This window comes from Scyliorhinus torazame, chromosome 4 (genome assembly GCF_047496885.1).
Source record: "Scyliorhinus torazame isolate Kashiwa2021f chromosome 4, sScyTor2.1, whole genome shotgun sequence".
Taxonomy (NCBI): Eukaryota; Metazoa; Chordata; class Chondrichthyes; order Carcharhiniformes; family Scyliorhinidae; genus Scyliorhinus; species Scyliorhinus torazame.
In genome coordinates, this window is record NC_092710.1 from 151,330,751 (window position 1) to 151,344,508 (window position 13,758).

Below are 13,758 nucleotides of genomic sequence, written 5' to 3' on the forward strand. Positions count from 1 at the left end.
GCCCCCTAATACAGACCACGACCTTCCCTCTGTCGACAGAGGCTTGCCAGGCCTTCAGCCGCATCAAAGCGGATATCGCAAAGGCCACGATGCGCGCCATCGACGAGTCCCTCCCCTTCCAGGTCGAGAGCGACGCCTTCGATGTAGCTCTAGTGGCCACCCTTAACCAAGCGGGCAGACCCGTGGCCTTTTTCTCCCGAACCCTCCACGCTTCAGAAATCCGCCACTCCTCTGTGGAAAAGGAAGCCCAAGCCATAGTGGAAGCTGTGCGACATTGGAGGCATTACCTGGCCGGCAGGAGATTCACTCTCCTCACGGACCAACGGTCGGTAGCCTTCATGTTCGACAATGTACAGCGGGGCAAAATTAAAAACGACAAGATCTTAAGGTGGAGGATCGAGCTCTCCACCTTCAACTATGAGATCCTGTACCGTCCCGGAAAGCTGAACGAGCCGTCCGATGCCCTATCCCGCGGCACATGTGCCAACGCACAAATTAACCGCCTCCAAACCCTCCACGAGGACCTCTGCACCCGGGGGTCACTCGGTTCTACCACTTTATAAAGTCCCGCAACCTCCCCTACTCTGTGGAGGAGGTCCGTACAGTCACAAGGAACTGCCACATCTGCGCAGAGTGCAAACCGCACTTTTTCAGGCCGGATGGTGCGCACCTGATCAAGGCTTCCCGTCTCTTTGAACGCCTTAGTCTGGATTTCAAAGGGCCCCTCCCCTCCACCGACCGCAACACATACTTCCTGAATGTGGTGGACGAGTACTCCCGTTTCCCCTTCGCCATCCCCTGCCCTGACATGACAGCGGCCACAGTCATTAAAGCCCTTAACACCATATTCACACTGTTCGGTTGCCCTGCATACGTCCACAGCGACAGGGGGTCCTCCTTCATGAGTGACGAGCTGCGCCAGTTCCTGCTCAGCAACGGTATAGCCTCGAGCAGGACGACCAGCTACAACTCCCGGGGGAACGGGCAAGTAGAGAGGGAGAACGACACGGTCTGGAAGACCGTCCTACTGGCCCTACGGTCCAGGGACCTCCCAGTTTCACGGTGGCAGGAGGTCCTCCCGGACGCTCTCCACTCCATCCGGTCGCTACTGTGTACTAGCACTAACCAAACGCCTCATGAGCGCGTCCTTGTCTTCCCCAGGAAGTCCTCCTCTGGAACGTCGCTGCCGACCTGGCTGGCGGTCCCAGGACCCATCTTGCTCCGAAAACATGTGCGGGCGCACAAGTCGGACCCGTTGGTCGAGAGGGTTCACCTCCTCAACGTGAACCCGCAGTACGCTTACGTGGAGTACCCCGACGGCCGACAGGACACGGTCTCCCTGCGAGATCTGGCGCCCGCCGGCAACATGCACACCCCCCGACACCAATCACCCCCTCCCTGCCACCGGCGCACCCCGCGACCGCCCCCTTCCCGGGAGGATTGGTCCTCCTCCCAGGTCCGACCAGAAGTGAAGCTGAAGCAGAAACCATAAGGCTCCCGGAGACGACAACACTGGAACAAGCACCACCACCGGGGCCGAGGCGATCGACAAGTACGACCAGACCGCCCGACCGACTCGTGGCGTCGATGTAACACTACAATGTTGTGGACTTTAACGAGAAACGTTTTTTCTTTTTCCCCCTTACGACTACTGTAAATAGTGCAAAACAAAAAACCCTGTACATACTGTGATGACATGCAAAAGTGTTCCTCCCAGGACCAGCCTTGTAAACCACTACCACCATGCGAAGCACCACCCCGCCGGGTTCATTTTTAACAAGGGGTGAATGTGGTAGTATGCATTAGGGGTCATGTGGGACTGTGAAGCCGTGATATCATTGGCTGACAGATCCCGGGTCCTGGTTGGCTGTTGACCTCTAGCTCCGCCCTGAAGGCGGAGTATAAGAACCAGGAGTTCTCCCCCGCAGGCCAGTCTGTTACTGAACTGCGGGGAACAAGTCACGCTTAATAAAGCCTCATCGACTTCATCTCTATTCGTCTCTCGTGAGTCTTTGTGCGCTGCACACAGTAACTTCATTTGAAGCCTACTTGTGACAATAAGCGATTTTCATTTTCATTTTTCTTATTCATCCTAAAAAGTGCACACATTATTCTACCATAAAAACGACAAGCTTTTGAGAGGAATCAAATGGTCAAAGAGAGTGGTCATACCCACCAGTAACAGGAAGACTTTGCATTTCATCACCTGTTGTGGCCTAATTACTGATTAGCTCAATTGTGGCCCAATTGTAAATTATTCTGAAGCAAACATTGAGGTATATTTATTGATGAAATTGCTTCTTTACCAAATGTTAAGACTACATTTTGAATCAAATATACTGTAGCATCTTCACCTGGCAACAGAAAACTTGCCCTTAACATTTGAAATATAAAATTATTGGCTTTCTAATGCTGGGTAATTGCGTATACAAATCCTAAGCATCGACTGTGTTCAGATATCTCTTTCAGTGGACTTGCCTCTGACTATTACTACTTGTCAATACATCCATTAAACTTGAAAATCCAGCTTCAGATTAACAATTATTAATTATTATTGTTAATATCCCTGTGAATGAGTATTCTTTATAATAATAATCTTTATTATTGTCACAAGCAGGCTTTCATTAACACTGTGATATAAATCATTTATTCTATAAAACGTATATACAAGACAATTATATTACAATGAGCAATGAATGCATCTAAAGTAATTCCTTTTCACTTTGGTAAAGTGTGTGGATTCTTTCTAATGTGCCATATTTCATTTCTGTTTCAATGTTTGGTTAGCTGTATTCTTTTATAATGCTGGCCATCAGTTCCTCTTCAGAATAATCATACAGAATTGGCGTGGCGTTCAGAGATGCATTCTTTCTATTAATATGCCACCTGAAAGAGAAGATGGTAACACATTTTTCAATGTAATTGTACTTATCTTCATTCATTTATCACCAGGAGAGTGTTTTGTTTCATGAAATTACAGAAAGAAGATTAGTAATGGTTTTGCAATTGCACAAGATTTTATATTATGGACCAATTGGCCCGTGGGTAGGTTTACATACCAATCAAATTTTGGAGCTGTAGTTCAAGGAACATTGTTGTGTCCTGTTTTTCTAGGTTACCATGACAAAGCCAATAGAGATCTTTTTCTTTATAAATTTAGAATGCCCAATTATTTTCTTTCAATTAAGGGGCAATTTAGTATGCCCAATCCAGCTACCATGTATATCTTTTGGGATTGTGTGGGGGGGGGGGGGGTGAGACCCACACAGACACAGAGAGAATGTGCAAACTCCACACAGACAGTGACCTGGGGCTGGGATCGAACCCGGGTCCTCGGTGCCATGAGACAGCAGTGCTAACCACTGTGCCGCCCTCGCCAATAGGAATCTTAACACGGTCAACTCCTGCCATAATTGAAATCGGAATTTCTGAGCTCCCCAGAGGTGGGTTTGGGGGGGGGTACCCCAAGATACTCTGGGGAATCCCTCTCAGAATGTCACAAGTGAGGGTTTGCATGGCAATTGCTCAGGAATGCAAACTCTCTCTGGCCAAACGCCCTGCACAGGGAACCATCCGAAAATGTGATTTAAATTGCAAACTTCATAAAGTTCTGGCTGTTACACAAATAATTACTCAGAAAAAGTTAGAAGAATTAAAACCTTTTCTAGACTTCCGGTGGCGGCTATGCGCTAACGGCTGTGTAACTGGTGGCTCCGCCACGGGGAAACATTTATCTGCCCATAAATCCTGGTCGGACCTTTGAATCCGATCAGAGTTCCCGATTCTCGCTGGTGAAGGTGTCGGCAATTCTTCGTGCAGGTTCCGGAATTCACGCGGCAAAGAGCAATGGAGGGAAATAAGTGGCTGCAAGTAGACCGCGAGCCAATGGAAAGCGCGGTCGAAGGCACGATGGCGGCGAGCCCCGCGTCAGCACTTCTGGCCCAATGGGCTACTGCTCAGTTGGTAGACTTTTTAACTGCTCAGTACCAGAAACAGAGGTTGGAAACCTCTAAAGATCTGGTAAGGGCCATTGATCGGATTACGGTGGCAGTAGGGCAGCTCAGGGCACGTCAGTCCAGAAAATGGAGGAATTTGTTGCTGACCACGAGGACCAGCTGGCCGCGGGGGAAGCAGACCTTTCCTTGATGGCTGACAGCTTCAAAAGGTACGTGATAAGGTGGACGTGTTGGAGAATCGAGAGCATCGGTAAAATATCTGGATAGTGGGTCTGCCGGTGGGCTCGCAACACCCGGAATATGTGGCACAGATGCTGCAGAAGCTGGTAGAGGAGAACGTTTTCAGCCACAACCCCCCCACCCCCCACTCTGAGATTGACTGCACACACAGAGCGTTGAGGAGAAAGCCAAAGGTGGGTGAACAACCAGGGGCGATGGTGGTGCGACTGCACCATTTCCTGGACAAGGATAAAATTCTGAGGTGGGCCAGGCAGGCGAAGAAGAGCTCGTGGGAGGGACGTTTAATCCGAATATGACCCAATTGGGGTACGGAACTGGCTAAACGGCGCTGGATTCAACAAAGGCAAGGTGGTCCTGCATAAGGAAGGTGTGAGATTTGGAATGTTGTTTCCGGCCCATTTGTGGATCACCTTTCATAAGCAGGAGTATTTTTCACACAACCCGGAGGAGGCGGGCAAGTTTCTTCGGGACCAGGAGATTGGGAATCCGTAAATATGTTAAAATGTTGTTGCTCTGTGCCGTTGATGATATTGTTGTTAGTTCGATTGCTGTGCATTCCTATATCTTTGCTATGTTCCTCTCTCTATCATTCTCCTTCCTGTTTTTCATTTTATTGAGGTGAGTTTGATGTTTGGGGGCTGAGGAGATGTGCAGGGTGGGATAAGGGTTTATTTATTTGTGTTTTTTTTACGATTGGGTTTGGGTGATATGGCAGCTTCAGGGTAGTCTCAGGCCTCATGGGGGGCCCATACTGGTGTGAGAACCAGTAAACAGAAGGGATGTTGGGGACAAGGTGGTGTGAGGAGGGCAAGGTTTTGAATATTTCTTCTTTTTGGTTTAGCTTGAGGGAGGTAAGGGGGTGGGGAGGGGGGTGGATGGGGAAGCTGACGGTGTGAGCAATGTCAGGGCACTGAGATATAGAAGTCAGTGGTAGCGGATGCCTCACGGGGCCCCCAAAGAGCGCGAGTTGACAACCCGGGGTGATTGGCTCAAGCGACAATATGGCTGATTATTGGGGGGAGGAGGGGGGGAGGTGCCTCCTCACTCGATTGGTAACTTGGAATGTCCGGGGCATGAATGGACTTGTTAAAAGGTCGCACATATTTGCTCATCTGAGGACGGACATGATGTTTTTTCAGGAGACCCATTTAAAGATAAGACTGAGAAGGGGGTGAGTTGGTCAGGTTTACCACTCAGGACTTGATATGAAGATGAGGGGGGGTGGCTGTGTTAATAAGTAAGAGGATGTCTTTCTCAATGAAGAGGTTCATTGCTGATCCGAGTGGAAGATTTGCGTTGGTCAGTGGGTGGTTGGAGGGCTCCCCTGTGGTACTGCGCAAAATATACGCTCCAAATTGGGGCAATGTGGATTTTGTGAGGCGGGTTCTGTCCCTGCTCCCAGATCTGGATACGCACAGATTCATCCTAGAGGGGGACTTCAATAGGGTCCTGGACCCGGTCAATCGCTGATGTTCCAGTTCCGGGAGGACATCGGAGATGGCTGGGGAGCTGTCCAGATTCATGCAGCTCATGGGAGGATCCATGGCGCTTTGGGAGGCCTAGGACAAGGGAGTTTTCCTTCTTTTAACATGTTCACAAGTGTTATTCTCCGATAGATTTTTTTGTTTCAGATAAGAGTGGCGGGGACAGAGTATTCGGGGATCGTGGTGTGTGACCACGCTCCACACTGGGTGGACCTGCGGGCAGAAAAGCCGTCCCCCTGAAGACTCCAGTGGAGACTGGACGCTGGTCTCCTTGTGGATAAAGGAATATGGGAGAGGCTGGGAGGGGCCATTTGTAATTATATGAATCAGAACGACACGGGAGGTGGGGGGGGGGGGGGGATGGGGGTTCTTTGCCGGGGTGTTGTGGGAAGCACTGAAGGCTGCGGTTAGGGTAGAGCCCATCTCGATCCGGGCGCACAGACTAAGGGAGAAGCGAGAGGAACAATAAGATTGGTGGAATTGATCTTAGCAGTCGATTGCAGTTACCTGGAATCACATGACGAGGTGCTGTTGAAGGAGTGCCAGAGGCTCCAGATGGAGTTTAATCTGGTCACCTGAGAGGAGGTGGTGAGATAACGGCCCAGAGCTGGGGGTTTGTGTACGAATATCAACAGAAGGCTGGCAGGATGCTCACACAACAACTGAGGAAGCAGACTAAGGAAATAGGAAGGGGGGGGGCGATGTGGCAACAGACCCGGCAGGGATTAATAACATTTTTCAGTCCTTCTATCAGAGATTATACCAATCGGAACCGCCGCCAGGAGATGAACTGAGATGAAGATTCTTAGATGGATTAGAGTTTCCGAGGGTGAATCGAGCATGGGCGCAGGGAGTGGGAGCCCCAGTAGGTCTGCGGGAAGTGGTGGGATGTGTGAATTTGATTCAGTCAGGGAAGTCCCCAGGTCCAGACGGATTCCCAGCCAAATTTTATAAACGCTTTGGTGCATTGCTGGGTCCATTAATGGTGCAGATGTGCAATTAAATGCTGGAGAGGGGTGTCATACCCCCCAACCCCCCACCCCACTCTGTCGCAGGCTTCCATTTCCCGCATCCAAAAAAAGGACAAAGATCCTGAACAATGTGGATCTTATTGTCCGATTTCACTCCTAAATGTAGGTGCAAAGCTTCTGGCTGAGACCTTGGTTACCCGTATCGAGGACAGTGTGCCGGATGTGGTTGGAACGGACCAAACCGGGTTTGTAAAAGGCAGATTGTTAGCACCCAATATACGGAGGCTATTGGACGTAATAATGATGATGTGGAGATGCCGGCGTTGGACTGGGGTGCGCACAGTAAGAAGTCTTACAACACCAAGTTAAAGTCCAACAGGTGTGTTTCGATGTCACAAGCTTTCGGAGCGCTGCTCCTTCCTCAGGTGAATGAAGAGGTATGTTCCAGAAACATATATATAGACAGATTCAAAGATGCCAGACAATGCTTGGGGAGCAGCGCTCCGAAAGCTAGTGACATTGAAACAAACCTGTTGGACTTTAACCTGGTGTTGTAAGACTTCTTACTGTAATAATGATGGCCAGAGGAGGAAGCGAGATGGAGGTTGTGGTGTCAATGGAGCTGAGAAGGCATTTGACCGAGTGGAATAGGTGTACGTAACTGACATTTTGGAGCACTTTGGGTTCGGTCAGGGATTCGTGGACTGGGTTGTTATATAAAGCACCGAAAGTAGGCAACTCCACTAACGGGGTTAACTCTGAGTATTTAAGAAAGAGCTTTCGCTATCTTGGGGATTCAGGTGGCACGGCACTGGGCCCAACTTCACAAGTTAAATCTGGCAAGTTTAGTGGAGGGGATGAAAGAGGAGTTCAAAAGATGGGACAGGTTGCCCGTCTCTGTCAAGGAGAGTCCAGACAATAAAGATGGCGACCCTGCCGAGGTTCGTTTTGTATTTCAGAAACTCCCAATCTTCCTGCCCAGATCTTTTTTCAGAAAGGTCAATAGGCTTTGATGCACCATCAATTACCACAAAGACGAGAGTAGTGGAATAATCGAGGCTTTATTGAGCAAAGATGTTGTGCCTCCTGTAGCTGGAACCAGAATGGCTGCAGCACCGGCGAGCACACACATTTATACGCCGCCTACTGGGCGGAGCCAGCAGGCAGGGATTTACCCATGTACCTCTAGTATATGGGCAGTGCCGTAATACATGTAATACAACTAGTGGTGATTACCACATTCACCCCCTGTTAAAAAAAGAGTCCGGCAGGGGTGGTGGAAAACATTACAAGTTAAGTCTGTCGGGGGCCTTGAGTCTCCTCTGCGATTGCCTCAGTCCTGGTGGTGACGTGCGCGCTGACTTGGTCACCTGTGACTCCGGGAGCGTGTTGTCCTCGTCTTCGTCACTCCTGAGTGGAACCAGTGGGAGGACGGATTCTACTGGGGCGGGGGCTGCGGTGAGGTTCGCTGGAGGGAGGGTGAGTGGCGCAGGGGTGAATGAGGTAACCGGGGGGAGGGGGGCGGTGTCAGGTTGGGGTTCATGGGTGGGGATCCGGCGGGTGCCAGGTCCCGGAGGGAGACTGTGTCCTGGCGCTCATCGGGGTGTGCCATGTAGGCGTACTGCGGGTTTGCATGTAGGAGGTGGACTTTTTCGACCAAGGGGTCCGACTTATGAGTCCGCACATGTTTCTGAAGGAGGGTGGGTCCAGGAACAGTCAGCCATGTTGGGAACGAGACCCCGGAGGTGGACTTCCTGGGGAAGGCAAACACCCGTTCATGAGGGGTCTCGTTAGTCGCGGTGCAGAGGAGCAATCGGATGGAGTGAAGCGCTTTGGGGAGGACCTCCAGCCAGCGGGAGACCGGGAGATTTTTAGGCCGCAGACCCAGCAGGACGGCCTTCCAGACCATCCCGTTCTCCCTCTCCACCTGCCAGTTTCCCCGGGGGTTGTAGCTGGTCGTTCTGCTCGAGACAATGCCCTTGCTGAGCAGGAACTGACGCAGCTCATCGCTCATTAAAGAGGATCCCCAATCACTGTGGATGTAGATGGGGAAACCGAACAGAGCGAAGATGCTGTGGAGGGCTTTCATTGCCGTGGCAGAAGTCATATCGGCGCAGGGGATGGCGAAAGGGAACTGGGAGTACTCATCAATCACGTTCAGAAAGTACATGTTGCGGTCGGTAGAGGGGAGGGGCCCTTTGAAGTCCATGCTGACGCGATCAAAGGGGCAGGAGGCCTTCACCAGGTGCGCTCGATCTGGCCGGTAGAAGTGCGGCTTGCACTCTGCGCAGACCTGGCAGTCTCTAGTGACGGTCCTGACTTCCTCAATGTAGTAGGGCAGGTTGCGGGCCTTGATGAAATGGAAGAACCGGGTGACCCCCGGATAGCAGAGGTCATAGTGGAGAGCCCGGAGTCGGTCCACTTGTGCGCTGGCACATGTACCGCGGGATAGGGCATCCGGGGGCTCATTGAGCTTCCCTGGGCGATACAAGATCTCATAGTTATAGGTGGAGAGCTCAATCCTCCACCTCAAGATCTTGTCATTTTTGATCTTGCCCCGCTGTGTATTATTAAACATAAAGGCAACAGACCATTGGTCAGTGAGGAGAGTGAATCTCCTGCCAGCCAGGTAATGCCTCCAATGCCACACAGCTTCCACAATGGCTTGGGCCTCCTTTTCGACAGAGGAGTGCCGAATTTTGGAGGCATGGAGGGTGAGGGAAAAGAAGGCCACAGGCCTGCCCGCCTGGTTGAGGTGACGGCCAGAGCTTCGTCCCATGCATCGCTCTCTACCTGGAAGGGGAGGGACTCGTCGACCCCCTGCATCTTTGCCTTGGCGATGTCTGCCTTGATACGGTTGAAGGCCTGGCGGGCCTCAGCTGTCAGTGGAAAAACTGTGGACAGAATGAGTGGGCGGGCCTTGTCCGCATAATTAGGGACCCACTGGGCATAGTAGGAGAAAAACCCCAAGCATTGTTTCAGGGCCTTGGGGCAGTGGGGGAGTGGGAGTTCCATGAGGGGGTGCATGCGGTCGGGGTCGAGCCCTAGGACTCCATTTTCCACGACATAGCCAAGGATGGCTAAGCGGTTGGGGCGGAACACGCATTTCTCCTTATTGTATGTGAGATTAAGGAGTTTGGCGGTCTGGAGGAATTTTTGGAGGTTTGCATCGTGGTCCTGCTGATTGTGGCCGCAGATGGTGACGTTATCTAGGTACGGGAAGGTGGCCCGCAGCCCGTACTGGTCAACCATTCGGTCCGTCTCTCACTGGAAGACCGAGACTCCATTAGTGACGCCGAAAGGAACTCTAAGGAAGTGACAGAGGCAGCCATCTGCTTCGAACGCAGTGTACTGGTGGTCCTCCGGGTGGATGGGGAGCTGGTGGTAGGCGGACTTCAGGTCCACTGTGGAAAAGATTTGATACTGTGCAATCTGACTGACCATGTCAGATATGTGTGGGAGGGGGTACGCGTCGAGCTGCGTGTACCGATTGATGGTCTGACTGTAGTCAATGACCATCCTGCACTTCTCCCCAGTCTTTACTACTACCACTTGAGCTCTCCAGGGGCTGTTGCTGGCCTCAATGACCCCTTCCCGCAGAAGCCGTTGGACCTCCGACCTGATGAAGGTCCTGTCCTGGGCACTATACCGTCTGCTCCTAGTAGCAACGGGTTTGCAATGCGGGGTGAGGTTCGCAAAGGTGAGGGAAGGTGGATCGACCTTAAGGGTCGTGAGGTCGCATAGGGTGAGGTGGGGTAGGGGTCCGCCAAATTTTAAAGTTAGGCTTTGGAGATGGCACTGAAAGTCCAGGCCGAGTAACAGGGCAGCGCAGACGTGGGGAAGGACGTAGAGCCTGAAGTTGCTGAACTCTACTCCCTGGACGGTGAGGGTCACGATGCAGTACCCCCACATTTATACGCCGCCTACTGGGCGGAGCCAGCAGGCAGGGATTTACCCATGTACCTCTACTATACGGGCAGTGCTGTAATACATGTATTACAACTAGTGGTGACTACCACAGGCTTATTCTGGGCTTTGTGCGGGTGGGGATGATTCGCCGAATTGAAAGAGTTTGTCTGGAGAGGGGTAGGCAGGGTGGTGACCTGGCTCTCCCTAATTTTCAGAGTTACTTCTTGGCTGCAAATATTGTCATGGTTCAGAAGTGGGTGTTAGATCAAGGGTCGGTGTGGTGTAGGGTGGAAGAGGCCTCGTGTAGGGAGACATCCTTAAGGGCATTGGCAGCAGCTCCTCTACCATTCTCACAGAGTAGGTACTCATCAAATTTCATAGAATTTACAGTGCAGAAGGAGGCCATTCGGCCCATCGAGTCTGCACCGGCTCTTGGAAAGAGCACCCCACCCAAGGTCAACACCTCCACCCTTTCCCCATAACCCAGTAACCCCACCCAACACTAAGGGCAATTTTGGACACTAAGGGCAATTTATCATGGCCAATCCACCTAACCTGCACATCTTTGGACTGTGGGAGGAAACCGGAGCATCCGGAGGAAACCCACGCAGACACGGGGAAGATGTGCAGACTCCGCACAGACAATGACCCAAGCCGGAATCGAACCTGTGACCCTGGAGCTGTGAAGCAATTGTGCTATCCACAATGCTACCGTGCTGCCCCAAATCTAGTGGTAGTTTCCACATTGAGGGTGTGGAATCAGTGCCGGCGACATTATGGCCTGGAGGCCACATACAGAAAGGCCCCGATTTGTGGGAACCATAGATTTGTCCCAGCAAGATTGGATGCCAGGTTTAAGGAGTGGGACCGTTTGGGGATCAAATACTTTGAGGACCTGTTTCTGGGTGGGAAGTTTGGGGACCTATCTGAGCTGACAGAGGCTTACCAATGGTGCATCTGTAAAAGTTGGTAAGGGTTAATGTGGACATGCCGAATTTCCTTAATTCCTGAGGAAGTATAGACACTGTTGTGCTTTCTTGATGGTAGCGTCGACGTGGGTGGACCAGGACAGATTTTTGGAGATGTGCACCCCTAGGAATTTGAAACTGCTAACCATCTCCACCTTGGCCCCGTTGATGCTGACAGGGGTGTGTACAGTACTTTGCTTCCTGAAGTCAATGACCAGCTCTTTAGTTTTGCTGGCATTGAGGGAGAGATTGTTGTCGCTGCACCACTCCACTAGGTTCTCTATCTCCCTCCTGTATTCTGACTCGTCGTTATTCGAGATCCGGCCCACTATGGTTGTATCGTCAGCAAACTTGTAGATGGAGTTGGAACCAAATTTTGCCACGCAGTCGTGTATGTACAGGGAGTAGAGTAGGGGGCTAAGTACGCAGCCTTGCCGGGCCCCGGTATTGAGGACTATTTTGGAGGAGGTGTTGTTCATTCTTACTGATTGTGGTCTGTTGGTCGGAAAATCGAGGATCCAGTTGCAGAGTGGGGAGCCAAGTCCTAGGTTTTGGAGCTTCGATATGAGCTTGACTGGGATTATGGTGTTGAAGGCGGAGCTGTAGTCAATAAATAGGAGTCTGATGTAGGAGTCCTTGTTGTCGAGATGCTCTAGGGATGAGTGTAGGGCCAGGGAAATGGCATCTGCTGTGGACCGGTTGCGACAGTATGCGAATTGCAGTGGGTCAAGGTGTTCTGGGAGTATGGAGGTGATGCGCTTCATGATCAACCTCGAAGCACTTCATTACGACTGAAGTCAGGGCCACCGGACGGTAGTCATTGAGGCACGTTGCCTGGTTCTTCTTTGACACCGGTCTAATGGTACTCTTCTTGAAGCAGGTGGGGACCTCGGAGTGGAGTAGGGACAGGTTAAAGATGTCCGCGAATACCTCTGCCAGCTGGTCCGCGCAGGCTCTGAGTGCACGACCAGGGATCCCGTCCAGGCTCGTCGCCTTCCGAGGGTTCACTTTCAGAAAGGCCGATCTGACCTCGGAAGCTGTGATGGTGGGTGTGGGTGAGTGTGGGCTGCTGGGGCACCCGACAGCGGATTGTTGGTTACCTGCTCGAACCAAGCATAGAATGCATTGAGTTCATCGGGAAGGCGTGCGCTGCTGCCAGATTTTAAGAATGGAGCTCCGAATCAAGCCGGAGTGTCTGCAACTCAGCCCCCACGCGGCAAACTCAGTGGCAACCTTCAAGCACTGGCTGGCGTGTTTCAATAGATATTTCAGGATGGCCACAATTACACCCACGGTGCAGTTTCTGCACTTGAGGGTGAGCCCAGAGATCTACAATCTCATCGAGGATGCGGACGATTTCAAGGCCGCAATGGATCTGCTGAAAGGACACCATATTCGCACTGTAAACCAGGTCTACGCCCGACATCTACTCGCGACGAGGCGACAAATCCCTGGGTCCTGATGGGATTTATCCTAGGATTCTCTGGGAGGCCAGGGAAGAGATTGCTGGACCTTTGGCTTTGATTTTTATGTCATCATTGGCTACAGGAATAGTGCCAGAGGACTGGAGGATAGCAAATGTGGTCCCTTTGTTCAAAAAGGGGAGCAGAGACAACCCTGGCAACTATAGACCGGTGAGCCTCACGTCTGTAGTGGGTAAAGTCTTGGAGGGGATTATAAGAGACAAGATTTATAATCATCTAGATAGGAATAATATGATCAGGGATAGTCAGCATGGCTTTGTGAAGGGTAGGTCATGCCTCACAAACCTTATCGAGTTCTTTGAGAAGGTGACTGAACAGGTAGACGAGGGTAGAGCAGTTGATGTGGTGTATATGGATTTCAGCAAAGCGTTTGATAAGGTTCCCCACGGTAGGCTACTGCAGAAAATACGGAGGCTGGGGATTGAGGGTGATTTAGAGATGTGGATCAGAAATTGGCTAGCTGAAAGAAGACAGAGGGTGGTGTTTGATGGGAAATGTTCAGAATGGAGTTCAGTTACAAGTGGAGTACCACAAGGATCTGTTCTGGGGCCGTTGCTGTTTGTCATTTTTATCAATGACCTAGAGGAAGGCGCAGAAGGGTGGGTGAGTAAATTTGCAGACGATACTAAAGTCGGTGGTGTTGTCGATAGTGTGGAAGGATGTAGCAGGTTACAGAGGGATATAGATAAGCTGCAGAGCTGGGCTGAGAGGTGGCAAATGGAGTTTAATGTAGAGAAGTGTGAGGT

At 51.3% G+C, this 13,758-nt stretch overlaps 1 protein-coding gene across 1 annotated transcript in view; it reads right to left on the bottom strand.

The window, feature by feature from the left end:
- Window positions 1-2,266: 2,266 nt before the first annotated feature.
- The window catches only part of LOC140410540 (uncharacterized), a 37,404-nt gene continuing 25,912 nt past the window's right edge, over window positions 2,267-13,758 (bottom strand). Inside the window, exon 3 of the mRNA XM_072498769.1 lies at window positions 2,267-2,886. Within this exon, the coding sequence (XP_072354870.1) occupies window positions 2,784-2,886 (103 nt within the window). The 3' untranslated portion in view covers window positions 2,267-2,783. The remainder of the gene's footprint in view (window positions 2,887-13,758) is intronic.